Genomic DNA, 20,838 nt, shown 5'->3' on the forward strand with positions numbered 1-20,838 from the left:
AGAGAGGGAAGGAGGAGGGGGAGGGGGAAGGGGACGGAGAGGGGGAAGGGGAGGGGGAGGGGATGGGGAAGGGGAGGGAGGAGGGGAGAGGGAGAGGGAGAGGGGGAGGGGGAGGGATAAAAGGAGGGGGAGGGAGAGGGAGAGGGAGAGGGAGAGAGGGAGAGGGAGAGAAGGAGAGGGAGAGAAGTAGAGGGAGAGAAGGAGAGGGAGAGAAGGAGAGGGAGAGAAGGAGAGCGAGAGAGAGAGAGGGAGAGGGAGAGAGGGAGAGGGAAAGAGGGAGGGAGAGCTGCCTTACCTCCCCACATTCCAAGCCAAGACCAGCACAGGACTAACAATTCTGGTTTTAACAGACTTCTTCCCATGTCCCTTTCACACCAAGGTGATTCAGACCTCTCAGAGACCCACTTTATTAAGTTCTGCCAGCCCAGCCTACCTTACCATGTATCACTTTGTGGGGAATAAAATACCCCATGTAAACAGCCAAAGGGGAAAACAAAACAACAAAAGTCAAAATAAAAAAAAAGAAACAAAAAAACAAAACCAACAAAAGAATCACACATGATTTTGGTGCTTTTAGCCCCTGTAATGCTGGGATTACTGGTAATTTAGAATATGCTCAGTGATCAAATAGAATTTGTAATTCTTTAAAAATAAATTTGATCAGTTGAACATGAAGTAATTTTCTAATGTAACAATTAGCTCATTTCATTTATTCTATTTCAGTGTCATTATTGAAGAACACGGAGTCATTTAAATAACCTTTGAACTCACAGTGCCATCCGAAATCCAAGAGTTAAACATGATTCCCTAAAATGTGCTTGTATTGTATTACTTTTGGATCCATAATCATCTATGTAATGCACATCTACATTGTTTTATAGAAAATGGGTTGTGTGACAAAATCAATAAAAGAAAAATTTGAACTCCATCCAGCACAGTAAATAATGGAAAAATGCAAGATAGCTAATGCTTGTATCAACAGACACTCAATATATATGCCTGCTCTATTATGTGGCTAAAGGGAAGGGAAGGTTTTATCATGACATGAGTAAGAGAATAGTCAGGAGCGTCTGGAAGACCACAGAGCAGAGAGAGAAAGTAGTAGACTGTACACAAGCAGCAGACAAATCCTGCGAGGGGGGTGAATGAGGAAGGGTGGGAGTGGTGGAGGGGAGGGGGAGGGAAAGAAAGTTTGAGGGAGACAAGGAGAGTACAGCAAAATGGAAGACAAAAAGAAGGACAAAAGAGGCAAAAAAAGAGCATATCCAAAGTAGCTGAGTTATAAAGGAGAATGAATGATGGTGGGAAAAGAATCTCCTGAGCTCCAGTAATTTGAGGGAGGACTGTGGAGATGAGAATATCTGAGGAAAGCCAGGATGCCAGACTGGACATTGACATGTGTTACAGGTACTTGGGAAACCAAGGCTCCTGAAGGGCAGCATACTCTTTCATTTGCTAATAGTCACAGCAGACATCCACTTGTCCAAAGGGAAGTCTCTTGCTTGTAGAGAAAATTTTCTTTATATATTTATGAGGAATGCTGGCTTTTGTCTATCCTCCTCAAGAAGTTGGGAAAATGAATTTTTATTTGGATCGGACAATGTCTAAATAGCTACCTATTGAAAAGAATTATTTTAGTTTTCCCACTTATTTCAGAGATTAGCATTTAAAATTCAATATTATAAAAACGAATTATTAGTTTCCCAAATTACCTTTTTCTTGCCACTTCACTTGTAAAATATAAGGAATACTACCCAATAAAACCTCACCATAAAATGTCTTTCTGTTTGCCAATGGTTTCTTACATGTAATCACCTTGGAAAATTGAAAAATATACAAATAAATGGAGTCAACCTTGGTGTTTTTTTATTTAACTGGTGTGCCCAACTGTAGCTAGAATCACCCATAGGCCACTGTATTTTTCAATTAGCATCTGTTATTTTCCAAGAACTACAATTCTCAGCATTCCAGAAAGTTACCTGGTTCCTTGGAAGGTGAGGCTTACAGGTTAATTATGGACATTACATTGAGAACTGCTGGAAAATATCAGTCATGTAATAACAATGATTTTTGTCCAGAATGATGGGATATAATCCAAATATATTAATTATGCTTTGTAATTTTTAAGCAAACTTTTTAAGTATTTGAAGAAATCTAATTTCTACTCCTAGTTTATAGAAATAATTGATTCATCTCATCACCCTCTTTACTATAAAAGTGTGAAAACTATTTTTTTTATTTCTAAAGTCTGTTACACGACCATTCTCATGAATAATTACATTTCTTTTTAAAAGAAAGACTAGTAATTTATCTGTGCAGTGAGATATCACTAGCAGATCATTAACTTGGTACAATGAATACATCAAACAGCTGTTACTTAGAAAATAGAACATCTGTTAAATGCCATTGAAGTCACTATTCACTGTCATTATAGCTATGGCTATAATTTTTGTTCTGTGCATACTGCTTTCATGAACATGTTCTTTAATGGATGATGCATTATAAAGAAAAAGTCTATATATATTACTTGAAAAATCCAGTAATACATACACACACATATATATATATATATATATATGATTCTTTAATCTATCATTATATTCTGTCACATAATTTAAGTATAAAATATGTTCTCCATATTAAGCCAGAACAGAATAGTGCAAGGTCTCAAAAATAATTTATATCAAAGTTCTTTAAAAATAGAGCACATCTAACTGTTTGGTATCCTATTGTGGAATACAGCATACATACATACATACATACATACATACATACATGTATGCATTCATGCATGTATACATACATACATACATACATACATACATGCACACATACACAATCAATTTAAAGGTAATTTTCCTGGAAAATTAAAATTTAAAAATGCCAGCATATACATTTCTATCATTTAATCTTATTTCAATTGTCCATTTTCCTATGTAAAGCCATGCTAAAATAGTTATACATACACATGCATGACCAAATATTTTGAGATACTTTTTATATGCATATTAGTTAATCCATCATGTACATTTTAGTAAATCAGAAATAAATACAATAAAATTACTGCCGTAGCCTAGTAAAAGGAATGATATAGTAATGAAATGCCATAAGTACATATTTGAATAAATTGCGGTTAGATAAAGACAGAAGCTATAAAATGTCTGTCCGTACAAAATTCTTTAATAGACCAGAGAGATGACTCAGCTGTAAAGAGGACTGGTAGTTATTCCAGGGGACCTAGGTTCAATGCCCAGCATGCACATGGAGGCTCACAACTGTCTGTAACTCCAATACCAGGGGACCTGACAGCCTCACACAGACATACATGCTGGCAAAATACTAAAGAACATGAAGTAAAAATAAATTAGTTTTAGGAAAGGAATTGTTTTGAAAGGACAGAATGAGTGTAGTATGATGTAGAAGTTAGCCTTAGAATAATATTCAGAATGAAGTTGAGATAGTGCATGCTTTCAAGCTCAAATGAAGTCTTAAATTCTTGGAGAAATGTGTCTGTATGTTTATATATGTGAAATTTGATAATTATAATTTTTATAATATTTAAATTAAAAATGAGAGTATCAACAGATCTGGGCAGTGGTAGCCCAATAACACTGCCTCCCCGCTCTCCCTTCTTCCTTGTCTGCCCTCTTCCCTCTACCCTCTTCCCTGTCTGCCCTCTCCCCTCTCCCCTGTCTGCTCTCTCCCTTCCTTTCTACCCACTCCCTACTCCTCTCTCTCCTGCCTGCCCTCTGCTCTCTCCCCTCCTCTCCCCTTCTCCCTTCTCCTCTCTCCCCTGTCTGCCCTCTCCCCTCTCCCCAGTCTGCCCTCTCTTCTCCCCTCCCTCCCCTCTGCCCTCTCCCCTGTCTGCCCTCTTCCCTCTTTCCTCTCTTCCCTCCCCTATCTGTTGGCACTGCTCTCTCAGTTGCCTCTCTTTCCTGTCTGTGCTAGTGAGAGTTGGGCATAACCTATATCTGATTAATTGTATCACAACTTTCTCTGATTTGTTATTTTGTCTGGCCCTCAATTAAATGTCACATGTCACATTTAACATGGCTGGATCTCTTTAGATGGCTCAGCTGTTAAAGGCTAGGCTCACAACAACAACAGTAACAAAACAAATTACTTTAACTTCAATGTTTGAAATTAAAGGTGTGTATTAAGGACATGTCTATATTCTATCCAGATCTTAATATAACAAAATGTGTGTCTGCATTCCAGCCAGAAAATATAGATGTAGAAGATTTTAGATGTTTTCCCAGAGCAGCCTGGTTGCTGAATTAAAATTCCTTAACAATTCATCTTAGTCTATGTACCTCATCACTAAGACAACCATTAGTATGCCCTAAAATAACTTTTACTATTACCTATTATGAATTGATCTCAATGCGTTTTCCCAATTACTATGATTATGATGATAATTTTCATAATACAAACTTAATCTGTTTTACCCATTCCTTCATGATAAACAAATCAGAGTAATTTAAAAATACTTTTGGGGCTAGGAAATAGTACATTTATTTACTGGAAACCATCAAACTTATTGCTTAATATTTTTGTACCTACCTGATCAAATTTTAACCATAAAATGTTAATGTTTACAACAATTTTGGTTATCTGTAGAATTCTTCTCATGGTAAACATTTTCCTACACCACAATACCAATAGATGACACATATGCAGTTCCAATGTTGCTATTCTTATATCTACAAAAGTAGTTATAACATAGTGAATATAATGAATATAATCTTATGTTTTCCTCACTTTAAAATACAAAAGGAGCTTACACACAACAACTTGAGTGAGAAACCTAAGTATAATTGAGTATCAAGGCAATATTGTTTTATTTCTGTACCTAGAACAATGGTTACCTTCTATATTTATAGAGCTTCTATTTTACCCTAGAGTGTATAGGATTTTTAAAGGGTTTAAAATTAATTTGTATCTATTCATTTCTAAATGAGCTATGTCTGCCCAAACTTGGTACTTATTCTAAAAGACATTTAATAATAATATCTGTGACAATTCTACAATAGTATCTGGTATCTAAGAGTAATTCAATAAATAGTCATGATTGATATCTGAACAAATTGATTTTATGCAATTCTAGTCTCATACTTGTACAACACATAAAACCTACATTATAAGTAATCCTTTTTCTTATAGCAGATAAATTTATTTGACATGAGTTTCTTGAATATCAGTATTTTAATATAAAATGATAATAAAATACAAATGTAAGAATCCATAGATGAAAATGATTATTTCTTGAGAATACCTATGAGTAAGAAACCAGTATGATAGCGATATATTATTATCTTCTTTACATTAACACATCTATGATTGTGCTTGTATAAATTTTATTTGAATCTACTTGTGAAATTGCCATGGTGATTTGTTGTTATTCATCTGTGATTTTTGTCTTGTTTTGACTTTGGCTATGGTTACTATTTGTAAATGACTTATCTCCTTTGTATCAGTCTTTTTTGCATATTTATTTTATACTTAGGAAACATTGTGAGAAGGATTCATTAAGTTTAATTAGGTATCAAAAATATTCATGTCTCCCAAAGGCTGAATATACTGCTGTAAAAAAAAATAATTGAGTCATAGTGGTTTAATTTTAAAAATACAGGTATTTAGTCATTGATGAATCTTAAATTGTCTACCTTTAATAAATACATGATCAAATTAATAAACATACAATATTAATTGAAAAATATCTAGGTTTAGTTATTAAACATATATAATTATGATTAAAATACTATCACATTTGTACAACAATGTACATCCAATATACCCAATAATGAAGCTATAATATATAAGGGAAGATTTCAGGGTTCATAAACACATGGTTTTAGGTTCATGACCTTACAAAAACCTTTGCATAACAACCCAACTCACAAGCCTTTTTACAAACATAATGTCTTAATGCTATATACAGTGTATTACTTGACGCTTAATGCTATTTTTTATTACAGGCTACTCAGAAAGAGATTGAGAAACAGAAGGCTCACTTGAAGAGTGTCACAGAACTAGGAGAGTCTTTGAAAACAGTGTTGGGCAAGGAAGAAACCTTGGTGGAAGATAAACTGAGTCTTCTGAACAGTAACTGGATAGCTGTCACCTCCAGAGTAGAAGAATGGCTAAATCTTTTGTTGGTAAGAATAGAGGTTTGAATTTAAAGGCAACAGAGGATACTTAAGATTAGTATCACAATCTTCATAGACCCCCAAAGAATATATTTTTGGTTAAACAATAATGTGATGTGCTAGTTAGTTTTCCACTGCCATAACAAAATGCATAAGACAATCAACTTTTAAAGAGGAAAGTATTATCTTAAAAAAAAGAATAAAGGCCTTTTGTCTTAGGTTTTATTGCTGTGAAGAGGTACCATGACCACAGCAACTTTCTAAAAAGAAATCATTTAATCATGGCTGGCTTAAAGTTTCTGTGACTTAGACCGTTATCATCATGGTGGGAAACATGACAATACGCAGGCTTATAGGTGTGCTAAGAGCTCTTATTTTTGATCTACAGGCAGCAGAATGAGAGATTGTGTTCCATAGTGGGCAAAGCTTGAGCATATGAGACCTCAAAGTCAATCCCCACAGTGAGAGACTTCCTACAACATGGCCCAACGTACTTCAGTAAAGCCATGCCTCCTAATAGTATGGACCATTATTTATGGGCCTCTGGGGACCATTTTCTTTTAAAACATGCCACTTTTCCACTCTTATTTTTCAACAAGTTAACAAAGCAAAACCAAGAAAATAGTAACTTAGGAGTGATATTTGTGTTTAAAAATCCAACTGCTCTCTTTATATACTGATATAGAGGTTCAAAATTCCAAGAAATTTTTAAATACTTAACATTGCTTTCTATTTTTGATATGTTACTTAAAGAGAATTAAAATATTTTATTGTTTTATTTGTAGACAGTTGAACAAATGTTTTAGAAATTTTGTTTAACCAATAACATGGTATATTTCCATGCAATTCAGGAATATCAAAAGCACATGGAAAACTTTGATCAGAACATAGAACAAATCACAACATGGATCATTCATGCGGATGAACTTTTAGATGAATCTGAAAAAAAGAAACCACAACAAAAGGAAGACATTCATAAGGTAGCAAATAAAATTTTATGAGAAGTAGTTTTAAACTGTACATTTTATAACAATATTTTTTGAACTACAAAATACTAGACTTTTTCATAAAGCCTAATATCTTTATTTTTCCTATTATTATGCTTCATTCTTTTGATCATCCATCATTCTTTTCTATCTTGCAATATTCATTCCTCTCGTTGTTTAGAAATTAATGTCAATATAGAGGTCTATAATTTGGACATTTGTCCAACTTCATATCTGACCTCTCTATACTTGAGCTCAACCCATAAAGGGTTGGAAAACTTATTTTTCTGCCACATTTTAATTCATTCTTACTTTAATAGCAGTATTATTGTGTGTATCATCAACATAGTTTCTAGTTTATTTATGTAGCCCTTGTTAAATACTCATTTTTCTATGTGCTAGTGTCAAAGATCAATCTTAGTATACATTTAGTTTTGCTGCTCTAGGAACCCTAAATTCAGTGCTGAAAACTCCCAGGTTTTTAATATTTATATCATTCCACAATAGATTATTTAAGGGCATATGACATTGTTTCATGTACAAATTATTCTAAACTATTACACAAATTTACTTTAATGTAAAACTTATGGATATTTATGAAATATAAATTAATTTTTGTTTGTTCTTGGACAAATTATCAAGATACCACATTGAACAAGGGCAAATACTACAAAATCTAAAGTATAAAATACTTTTTAGAACAATTGAATAAGGGATATTTCAACATGATATTGTTCTTTGTCATTAGCTTATGTATACTAATGCACATGTAAAGAAAATTAACATATTTTAACATGTTTTTCACATTTTTTAAAGTTATTGTTCAGACATCCTTTGTCTTCAGTCACAAGATCAAATTAACTGTTGCTTTAAAATACGATTTCTAAAACAGGATGTGTGAAGCAGGTGTATATCTTATTGATACTTTATGTCTATTTGATGTCTTGCATTAATCAAATTAAAAATGTTGATTTTTAGAGATATCATTAAATTAATAACTCACTACTTCTTAGTAATGTTTGATTACTATTACTGTTTAAAAATTCAGCTACTATTACCATTTCTGTCTTTCCTTCATTGTGGTTACTAGATTTTGAAAACTTTGGATATCCCTATGTTGGACAAATCATTGTCTTTTAACTTGTAAATTCTTGTAAGTCTTTCAAGATCATAATGGTACACCATCATTTTTAGCTCTCATTTTATGTTTTTGTGCTGAGGATTTTAAATTTTTTAATGAACTACTAAAGACATTCTAGGATATCTTTAAAACATATTTTTCTGATTATCTGGGTTATACATAGGTATGGATCTCTGCTATAACCTGTAGTCTTAATTCTTATAAAATCAAGGGCTAACATATAATGATGAAATTGATGTAAATATTTTATATACTACAAGCAGGATATTTGAAATATGGAGCCTTTCTCTACTTGTTTCATGCAAAATATTCCTCCTTTTATATGCAGTGCAGTATATCTATGTACTAAAGAATCACCCTTTCCATGATATTCAAAAAAATAAACAAGTTCTCAGAAGTATCAGTAAGGAATAGGAAAGTGTGCTTCAATTATTTTTCCTCCTAAGCACACAATTCAGTGGTGCTATAAATGTTAATTCCAGTAAAGATAATAGAAATATCTTAACTGCATAATAATATGCTCATTTCCAGACAATAACTAAAAGCCAAATTTTTTCGTTAAGTGGACAGATTAAATAGACATATATGAAACTTAAAAAAGTAGTGTCCTAGTAGTTTTAAGATGACACACAGCTTAAGTCTACTTCCCTGTTAATGAAATTGGTTTTGTTTTTTTGTTAATAAAATTGGTTTTGTTTTTTTCACTCTCTACCTCTGCATGTGTGCCATTCTTCTTGTCATGTCTTCCTCTTCCTTTTCTCTTCTGCCCCTCCCTACATCTCTTTCTCTCTCTCTCTCTTCCTCTCTGTGTGCTACAATTTGATTACTAACTTAAAGCCCTGTTTCTTGCTCATGGAATATAGCGTTTAAAGGCTGAAATGAATGACATCAGCCAAAAGGTGGACTCCACACGTGACCAAGCAGCGAAATTGATGGCAAACCGCGGTGACCACTGCAGGAAAATAGTAGAGCCCCAAATCTCTGAGCTCAACCGTCGATTTGAAGCTATTTCTCACAGAATTAAGACTGGAAAGGTAGGAAGATCTACTTCAAGGTGGAAACTTGTCCTAAATGATCTCTTGAGAAGGTTGCGCAATACTCTGAAGGGGGCAAGGAATCCCCACAACAAGGTTTTCAAAAGGAAAATGAAAATGAAGCCCAAAATATACTTAAGGAAGTTTTGCCACTGACTATAATGGAGATACATCTCTCTTACTTTCTTTCTTTCTTTCTGTCCCACGTTTTCCTGCCACAGCTATACTAGAACTGCACCCTGCAATGCAATGGTTTACATTTGTGCTTTCAGGGATCACCTATAATTCAATAACAGAGCATGCAGAAGGCCAAAATTTTAAAAAAAGTAATTTAAAAAAGCACAAAGAACATCTACCTAAACCAAGCACTACTGAAATATTTTGCTAAATATAATATTGCTCATATGTAATGCATATCATATATCCACCATAAGGCCTTGTAAGATGCATGATCTAGAATATTTGTACCCCTTTCCTTGTTATGCACATTTATGTACATAATTTGCTCATGCTAGCTAAAGCATTGTGACAAAATCCATTAGGATATACTGACATTCTCAAGACTTGAAATCAAATGTGAAACTTAAATTCTATACTTTGTGTAGTTTTGTATGCCTATTTCAATTTTATTGAATTAAGAACTGGAGAATATAGTATTTTTGCATGATAATCTTCAAGTTTATATAAAATGTAATGATATAAAATATTCTTAAATAGTTTGCCAAAATATGTAAATATCAGATTATAAAATTCCAATGTTTTGGGGAGGATTTGAAATGCAAGGAATTATTTGAAAATTTACACATTGTAGTCTGACCCATTTTTTCAGTCTAATACGGAACATATGCAAATATGAATCTGTACAAAAACACATATTTATAAATATAATTATATATTGGAATAGCGTAATTGAAAAATTAATATATATTGATAAAACAATTCAGGTTTGACCATATTGAGCTTTATCTGCATTTTCTTATTTACTAAAATTGACTAGATATGATATTGATACTGTGCTAGGGTTCTGAAGGAATAATTATATCTTATCATCACAGTAAAACTAAAACTGCAGAGATGAAGTATACCTGATGATTTGCCTATTTACTTGTTGATTTTCAGGAAAATACAATGCATTAAAATTTATTTTTATCAATATCATCATCAAATTATATATATATATATATATATATATATATATATATATATATGACAATCTCTAAAGTTTCTAAGGCATTGAAGTGATTCTGAATATATATTTGAAGTATGCTTTAAAATATATAAAATATATGAAATGTATTAGAAATTATAAATAATTTATATCATCAATTATCCTAAAATTCCCTTTCACAAAATACATAGTGCATGACATTTAAAAAATGTTTATCAGGCTCTTAAATTATGTTTTGCATGCATACTTCTTTAAGATTGTACTCTTGTTCTTAATTAGCAACTGTTGTTACTTCTGATGATATCTATGATGTAGTTAACACCTGAATAACTGAAGGAATTTAATTTCAGCAACCCTATGAATGTTATTAAATTTTATGTTGTTCCCATGATGCATATACAATTTTGATAAACTACTGATCTATAGGATATATAAAAGAATATGTGGATGTACTTTTCTGGAAATTATGTCCTGAGATTGTGGCTCCCAGATACTACGTTTAAAAAGAGAGAGTTTATTCTTTATAATAGGACTCTCTTTAAGAAAATTTCATAACCAAGTTTTCAAAGTAAATTTTTCCTATATTCTGCATGAAAATGTGATTAGCAATTTAGATATGATGCAACAAGTAGGGCATGCAAATCTAATATTTTACTCATCCTTCCAAGCAAGCATAAACTATTCCAAATCAATTGTTTGAAACATATATTGATAAATCAATCACATTTTATGTCACCGAGTATTCTTTTTCCCTTAATTAACAAAAATGACTAGATATGATATTGATACTGTTTTGAAGAGATAATTATGCTTTATCATGCTAAATCTACAACCACATTGATAAAATGTATCTGATTATCTGTTGTACCATAAATAATATTGAACTTCCATTTTGCTGATAATTGTACAAATGCAAGGATGTTAATATATTTGGTTAAAAAATATCTGTTTACAAACACAAAACCAAAATTAAAAATATGTTTAATATTCAAACCTCTTCAAGGGGATTTAAAAACACTAAGTTGGAGTGAACAAAGGTAAATTTGCCAAAAGCCTGGAGATAGGTAATTTCTCTTAATGTCTATGTTTTCATATAATGTAGTTTGTGTGTGTTTGTTGTGTTTTTCTTTGGTTTTTTTTACAATAAAGGTTTATTTGTTTGAGTCAAAAATCTTTAAAGGGTATAATAGCACCTAACAAATTTTTGGTAAATTATTAAAATTAAAATGAACTTCATAGAAAGGCATATAGTTTTCAAAATGAAAAACTTCAGCACAATGAGATTTAAATTGCTTTTACCAGCCAGCCTGTCCTATAAATTTCTTAAATGTAACAATGTTAAAATATCTACAAGGTTTCTACAGTGATTGTTAATAGAACATCATTGTATCCTTTGACTACAAAAGGAAAAGAGATAAAACACTGAATTGCATTTATCTTTTAAAAACAATTATAGATTCATAATTTTAAGCAACAGTTCTGTAAATTTGATGTATAAATTATATAATAAAAAGAATACAATTTTAAAGGTATAAAATTTAATATTATGCACATAAGTGTTCAGGACCTTGTTATACTTGTAGCTTTAGTATAGTAATACTGCACATCTTTGTATCTACACCAAAAGAAAAATGACCATGACCCTCCACAATTATTCAAAATTGAATGTATAAAGTAAAAAATAGTGGAGTTACTAGGTCGAGAGGGATTATAAACGCTTCAAATTTTTATTCCTATGATTGAACTCAAGAAACATAATTTGTATCTGTAGAATATAGTATAGACTTTTTCCCTCTCCCTTACTTGATGCCATATCTTCCTGCTGGAGGTGGGTTTTACAAGTTCCCTCTACCTACTGTCAGGCATTTCATCTAAGTTCCCTCCCTTTGAGTCCTGAGAGTCTCTCACCTGGTATTAACTTTTTCAGTGTCTGTCAGTCAAAAATACTATTACTTTTGATTTGGACACTTCAGGATTTTTGTCTTGACAAATTGTATCTTTAAGATATTTGGTATCGTAGACATAATTCTGTTTGTGGAATAGGATTCTGATAGTGTCTCCTTGATCTTAGATGTATAAACAAGATTAGCTGCTGTTTGAAATTGCAGTTACTTCCCTGGGTAGATTTTCTCGTGAAAAAGTATAGCTTAGGACAAAATCTTTGTTGGTAGTTGCAACATGCAAATTCTTTGTTACTGAATAAGAGGAAATTATGAATTGAAAATAAGGATTAATTTTAGGCTAGCCCCCTTTCAGTCAAATTTCAGGACAACTAATTAGAGCAAAAATAATCAAGAAAAGTCACTGACTATATTGAGTAATTAATAAATACTAAACTAATAAAACACATCCAATTTTCTGACATGGATTCTCTATCATAAGAAATGGTAAAAGTCAAAGCAGTGAGACCTGAGACTCCCAGTTAGTACTAGATGGGGAAATATAACAAGAATTGAGTTCTTAAGTAGAAACCCCCAAGTTGCTTTGTAAACTAGCTAAATATAATTGTCTAATTTGTGTAATTTGTGTGTTTTAGCGTATTTCCATTTTAATCTCAGGACATCATTGGCATCTATCAATTTATGAAGATAATGCCTGTCAAATTTTAACCTCAACGTTGTCATGTGAATAAATGATGTAAGAAGCAGATATTTAGAAAAATCATGTTATATAGATTTGAAACAGTGAAAAATGTGAAAAAATATTATTTTATTAGCTATATCAAGACACTGATTACTTATTAAATTTTGAGAACTAAGAAAAGCATTGTTGGACAAAGAGTTAGAAAAGTAATATATTTCTCTTTTTGGTTTCTGCTGGAAAAGACTAGTGAGTGTGTGTGTGTGTGTGTGTGTGTGTAAAGAATATTCAACAAAAGGGTAATTAACTAGATTTTTAAAAATACTAGAAAGTTCTACTTCACCTAATGCATCACTTAAATTATTCAAAATGTTACTTCTTCCTATTCATTTAAATTTAATAAATTTCCAACTGTTTGAGAACCTGAAATTTTTTATAATCATTATGAGATTAGTTTAAAGACATGGTAGTTCTAGTGAAGAATTTCAAAATTATAAAATTAAACCACAGTCCTTTAATAGCTCTTAGCAAAGTTGAAAAAAGTAAGAAATAATACCTTGTCTAAACTTTGTTTTAGAGTATCTGAGTTGAATAACAATATGATTGTCAGGGAGTGCTATTAGGAACAGAAGGTGCTATGAAACAGATACATAGGAAAGAAATTAGAAAGAAATGTAAGGTACATCTTAATGTGGTTGCTTAGGAAACTTCTATTCTTCATTCTAGTAGAAGACAACTGAAAGGAGAGGAATTAACATTTGAAGAAAAGGTTGTTTTGGTAGGTCTTAAAGAAGGAATAAAGATAGAATTGAGAATAAAGAAAATGACCAGATAAATTCTCATTAGCCTTATATTATTTTCAGAGCACAAAGTTTGGTCCTGTGGGGACTCCTGTTAGCTCAAATGTGATTAACTTTAAGTAAATTACTAGTATATTCAAAATATATTCATGAATGCTGTATTGAGAGTCATCCCCATCATATGTGAATTTAATAGTAACTCAAAGAGCTTTTAGGAGATAACAGTTTTGGAAAAGCCAAAGAAAAGGCTCCAGTATACAGTGTATTCTAGAGACTAAATTAACATTCCTTAGGGACAGAAGGCATGGAATATGAAGCTTATTTTTGGATGATAAAACTGAAGAGGCTGATTAGAGTCATATAAAGGACATGCCAACAAGAATAATACATAGTCCTTAATTTAGCATCCAATGAGGACTTGTAATAGTTCTGATTCACACATTCTTGAAGGATTAGTTCAGTGGCATGTGAGGAGAACACTAGCGAATTGTTTCAGAAATGAGAGAAACTAGATGGGAAAGCTTCATTATAATCTCTATGATATACAAAGGGGACTTCAAATGGTGAAGCATTTACAGGAATAAAATAGCAATGTTAATCTAAAGAGAATTCTCCAATTTTTGCATATACTTGGGAGATTATAAAACACAGATTACAAAGCCTCCATACCAAGAGATACAAGCGCAGTAAAAGATAAACCTGAAAATTCATATTACTAACAAGTTTTGGGCGATGCGAATACAAATGGACTAAGAAAGGCCACTTGCAGAACTTCCTAGTTAACACTTTTGGAAAGTATCATGAAGATCTTTTCTTGAAAGGCAAGAAGATGGGAATGAAATGATTGATTAGAATTCCAAACTGATTGTGTGAGAAAGTCTGTGAATGAATTTCAATAATTAAATATACATGAAGATTTTTTCCATGCTTTAATGTTTTCCAATGAATTTTAACTATATTTCATAAAACTCTGTCTATTAACATAGGCAGTTATTTGCATATGTCTTCTATATTTAAAATATTTTAGTCTTTATGTTCTATAAAATTTACATATTGGCTCTGAAATGGATAAAAATTAAGCAGTTAAAAGAGGGTGAACATGTTTTCTCAGTGACTTTAGTTATTCAATAAAATTTATGTGCTATGTTATATATTTACTACATATTCTTTTACATCCCATATGGGCCTTAGAACTTGCAAGTAAAATTCTAGAAGTTTCAATATATGTAATGGAACAATAAAACCAGATTTGGGAAATCTGGCTCCATATATTTAAATTTTCATCTTTTTATTGACATAGTAAATTAAACGTCAGTTTTTTGACCTTTAATTACCACCAACAGATATAAAACTAATCTTTCTGTGGATGAGAAACATTTCGATATTTATAGTGGATTATGACATAACCAATGAGAGATTTGGCAAAAGTCTATGTAATGTAGAAAATACCACATAGACGATAAAATACATGGCCTATTTAAAACATAGTTTTGTGTTTGAGAAATAATTGAGTAATATGTTAGACTGATAATTTTATCTTTATCATTGTGAAATAAACAATATACAACTTACCTGATCTAAGATATCAAATTAAGATTTACTAGATCTCAAAATTTAACTAAAACTTAATTTATGTGATCAGTTTATTAATATGAATGTACTGATTATTCCCCCTATGCAATCTGTTTCTCACCATCTTCTAAAACAGCACCTCTTCTGAGAGAAAGGGCCAAAATGCATAATTTAGCCCAGTTACTCATGTTATATAAATATATCCTTAACTACTCTTCTACAGAGAAAATGTAATGTTTGTAGATGAAGAGTAAGGTAAAAGCTGCATATACTATACAATATATAGTATTTGTAATTAATATATTCAGAGATGATAACTGGTAAATTTTCAAGCTATATAATATACATGTTATATAAATTTAAGTGAAATTAATAAGAATTGAAACAATCCATACAGTTCTATTCGAATAATAGTTTTTCACATTTGTATTTTACTACCCAACAAGCAGAGTTAATTATATTTAAATTTTGATAATAAATAAATCTCAATAATGATTTTAATTATTTTAACTGCTGAATATCGTGAACACGGTATTTTCATAGAACTGTATTTTATTAACATGAAATTTATTATAAGTAAAGCTATTTGGCAATTAATGGTTGTTGGATCTTAAAAACAAAATAATTTTCCCAATTTGTCTAAGTGCATTCAAATTCAGTCATTCTTTGGAGAACAGACTATTAGATAATTATATGAGGATATACGAAAGGCTGTATATCCCCAAATTCTCACAGCTAATTGTCTGGATAGAAAATTTTAGATCTCATTTCTATAGCATTTTTACAAATTCCTTACATAATTTCTTCCTTCTGTTTATGTCAGAAAATCATCATGATTGATACTTTGATATGTTTATGTGAATACACTCAATTTCATTTCAAATTGTAACTTTAGTACACTTCTTTATTTTAAATTCACAAAGATCTGAACATAAAGCCTTAGAGTATGTATTAAAGAAAGTTGAAAATACCATTTTCCAAAATGTAATTTTACATTTAATTTATCTATCCCCATCCCATCCTGTAACATACTTTAGATTACAATCCTTTCCTGGTTCATTTGATGCTACTGAATTTTCCCAATCATGAAAAAGAAAACTACTCCTAGTAGTATTTAACATAAGTAGCCTATTTAAGTAGGCAAAGACATTTAATCAAGCACTGTCTTTTACAACCAATTTTTATCCAATTATGAAGTGGGTAACCTAGAAGTTTATTTTACCAACTTACAAATCTATAGTACCATATTGGACAATCCTCTTAGTGAGCTTCACAACTTAGCCATTCCTTCCTCAATAAAGCATTCAAAGTAAATTGGTACCTTACCCATAATTATTATATCTATTACAAAAACAATCCAACTAATGGATGATACTATTTTGAGTCACTGAAAAATTTGTTACAACATTTTCAAAGTTTTCTCATAGTTTAAATTTAAAGTTAAAAAGTCACTAAGCTCACAGGTTTTTAATTTGGTTACCTTTAATTTTTCTAATACATATAAAGGCCTTTAAAGGATTTTGTTTATCTTTGTCAGTTTTCTTTCCTCTATAAACAAAATATTTGAAATTACTTTCCATATCTGTCAATAGTCTCTTCTGTAAAGGAAGTTGTTAGTGAACCTTAAACCTTTACTCTCAATTGTTATTAGCTATTTTTCTTTATTCTTGTATTAGTGGTTGTAATGAAAAATGCTATTTCAAACTTGCAAAATGAAAAATATATTGATTGATTGGAAAGAAGTTTAACCCAAACTGTAACAATCAGATTATTTATTTTCAGTTTATATTTCAGTGTGTTTTCCTTCTAGTACTTTTATGTTGATGCTTTTGATTCCATAGTCAAAAATAACAGATGTTTACAATGTTATCTGTGTAAACATATTCATTATAATGCTATTGTACATCTACAGGCTAACATAATATTTAGCCAAAAGAAAGCTAACATATCAATATAAATAAAGTATATCTAAGTAATTATAAATGCTTTCAAAATTTAGTGATTCAGTTTGTAATTGATTTTCCTTTGTTCAGTTTTTCATTCTTTGTTGACTTGTGATATACATGACCAAAAGCTTCAATAGAGGCTTAAGTCTCATTAATCCTTAAATTTTTCAACAAAGCACAATTAATAGTTGTTAAGCAATTTAAAGGAATATTAAAATATCAAGGAAAACAAAGTGTTGTCTTTCTCAGTTTCTCTGTCTCTCCTTTCTTTTGTGTCCATTTATCTGTTTATTAAAGCTTTCTATGTTCTATCTTCTATGTATTTTTGTGTAACTGCACGATCATGCTAAAGTTCTTAAAATAAAAAGGTAAGTAGAAGATTCAATTGTGCAAAATGATAATTGCTATATGCTTCTATGACTACGTTATATCTTTACTTCTATTATATTCTATGTACACTAAAACCTATCTTGTGTTCAGTGTCTATTATTATGTAACATAATTATGATTCTAGTTTTACTGTGGTCACATATTTTCTTTGAGTGAAAGTATTTTATTTGATATTTAACACTATTTGTCTTCAACTTCTATAGACAATAACATGGTACCTTAAACTAAACATTAATCATTTCTGAGTTTATTTATTTATTTATTTATTCAGTTTTCTTGTTTTTATGAGGAAGGACTTTATTATGTAGTCTTGACTGATACAAATTTGTACTTCTTCTATCTCAGCCTCCATTAACCCATATTATAAGTGTGCATCCACATAACAAGGTCTATGTGGGCTTTGAAACAACAGGCACTTCCATATTATTGATTTATCATAATAGTTTTCATAAGAATACAAATTTATGGATAACAACAACCATATGCAAGGAAAACTTTTCACTAATAAGCAAACTTGCTTTTATATGAGAATTCATTACTGTGCTATAATGGTGAGCTAGGGAATTCTAAAGGCAACAGTTAAATTTTTCTGATTTGTTATACACAAAGAGTAGTGACCACAAGTATCCTAAGAGCCTTATTTCTTCAGGTCAACAGATAAAACAATCGGGTTGATTATTTATTGTCATTTTGAATGAAGAAAATCATCATTGATTTATCAATGTGCAAGTAGCCTTAAAACTAGAAACTAGTCATTCATTCATATATATATATATATATATATATATATATATATATATATATATGACAGATATTTTCCTTTACCATAAGAAATGATGTCATATTTGGTATGCAAAATGCAGAATGATACAAGAGGTGATGCTAATATCAAAGATGCAAAGACTGAATATCTATTTGGAAAAAGTATACCATTAGTCATATAACAATATTAATAGTTAAGAGAGTAAAAATGTAGTTTAGGGTAGTGAATAAATGTGGGATACATTATCTTGAAATTCTGAATAAAATTCACTTATAATTTCTCATACCCAAAGGACTATCTGGAAAAATTCTGTCAACAATATAGTCTAAAAAATAACAGACAAAATCTTAAAATGCATGTGAATGAAACTGATGTTATATACAACCTTTGAAAATATAACAAATACAACACAATAAAATTTGTGAATGTTCATATTTTGTATACTATTGATAAGATTATATTCCATGCATACATTTTAGTTCATAATAAAAACTAAATTTTATTAGTTAAAAATGCTAAAAGAGTATACATCTATACTAATGAGTCTACTAATCATTTAAAATTTGCCTAATCTATATTAAGATGTGACATAACTATATTTGATTTGAAATAGCGAATGTAAAATATAATTAGCAATTTTTGTGGTTTAGAATACAGCATTTTAGTTACACAACTGAAAATATTACTGAATATTGGAAGATAGTATTTTGCACATATAGAAAATAAAATATTTTTGCCTGATTCTGTTTTTAATTTGCTAACTAGTTCATTTTAATTGAATTTATGACTTTCATTATATTTCTATTTAGCAACACTATTCAGAACATGTGCTTTGATCTTAGAAAACAGATTTCATCATGAGGTGTAAGATTTTAAGGTAATACACATGGTAAAGGAATCACATTTTCAATATATGACCAAAATCATCACTATTCAGCATCTATTTGTGTATTTTTGGTAATTAAAAATTTGGTGCTTCTAATAAAGTTTGAAACTGTCCAAATTCAAAATTTATTCTTATGTTAACCTAAAGTATAATCTGCAAATACTTTTTATTAATTTATATTATTGATTTTAGAAAAGCATTGGTAGGGTTTAATCTCTAACTCTTATAATGGTCATTTACCAAATGCAGAGTAGTGTTACATCAAGTCTCATCCCTGTGCATTTTACTAAAAGTTGTTTAAGTTTCTATTTTTCTGTGAACTTATATTCATTTTTAAAATAGTACTGTTTAAAATATTTTTATGTTAGTAGCTTGTTGGTGGTGGAATTTTTTTTTGTTTACGGTTGGATTTTACTTTTTGTATAATGTGATATCATGCTTTTTGTATCATTTACTCTTTTGACATATTTTTCATATGAATAGCAGAGAACCAGTCAGATCTTTTAAATATTTATATATAATTTACTAGACTTCTTGAAACATATATTCTTCTATGGCATTACAGTACTATAAAAAGTTTACTTCCTTTTCTAGAAAAAAAAAATAATATTTCTGAATACCTACTCCACAGAAGGAATGATTCTAGATATAATGAAACAAAACCATTTCATAGATGGTGGATGTTTTTATCACTGGTTCTGAAGTTACTTCTCCAAATAACTGTTAATAAAAATACTTCAGAGTACAAAACATGAGTATTGACATTTTCCTTGGAATTATTTTCAATAGTACTAGAAGCTAATATGTCAACTTTTCTTAGTAAGTTTGATAAAGTTTGACAAACTGGCACCTACATTTCTCCATGCTAACACTAGTATTAAATTATTTTATTTTTCTATAAAACAATACCAAAATAAAAATAAAACCAAAAAGCATTTATTCTTTAGAAACTTTATTTTTCATTTATTCTGTAATCATTTTTACAGTCCAGACTTTATCCCCTTCCTGGTCCACCCTCTGAATGTTCCATGTCCCATACCTCCTCACTATCTCCAAGCAGATGTGCCCCACCATCCCATCAGAACTCCCCTGAGGGTTAGGTGCTTCCTCTTTGACTGAGTCCATACCCAGCAGTCCTCTGCTGTATATGTCTTGGTGACATCATATCAGCTGGTGTATGCTGCTGGTTCGTGGCTCAGTGTCTAAGAGATCTTGATGATCCAGGTTAATTGAGACTGCTGGTCTTCCTACAGGGTGACCCTCCTCTTCACTTTCTTCTAGCATTTCCCTAATACAACCACAGGGGTCGCAAGCTTCTGTCCATTGGTTGGGTGCAAATATCTACATCTGACTCTTTCAGCTGCTTGTTAGGCCTTTCGGAGGACAGTCATGATAGCCCCCTGTTTGTAAGCACACCATAGCA

General features: G+C 31.0%; 1 protein-coding gene across 1 annotated transcript in view; it reads left to right on the plus strand.

Moving 5' to 3' along the window:
* The window catches only part of Dmd (dystrophin), a 1,212,244-nt gene that overhangs the window by 19,938 nt on the left and 1,171,468 nt on the right, over positions 1–20,838 (plus strand). Inside the window, exons 7-9 of the mRNA XM_028765040.1 lie at positions 5,979–6,158; positions 7,001–7,129; positions 9,140–9,310. Coding sequence (XP_028620873.1) covers positions 5,979–6,158; positions 7,001–7,129; positions 9,140–9,310 — 480 coding nt within the window. The remainder of the gene's footprint in view (positions 1–5,978; positions 6,159–7,000; positions 7,130–9,139; positions 9,311–20,838) is intronic.

The sequence above is a fragment of the Grammomys surdaster genome, unplaced genomic scaffold, assembly GCF_004785775.1.
Source record: "Grammomys surdaster isolate TR1022 unplaced genomic scaffold, NIH_TR_1.0 148, whole genome shotgun sequence".
Taxonomy (NCBI): Eukaryota; Metazoa; Chordata; class Mammalia; order Rodentia; family Muridae; genus Grammomys; species Grammomys surdaster.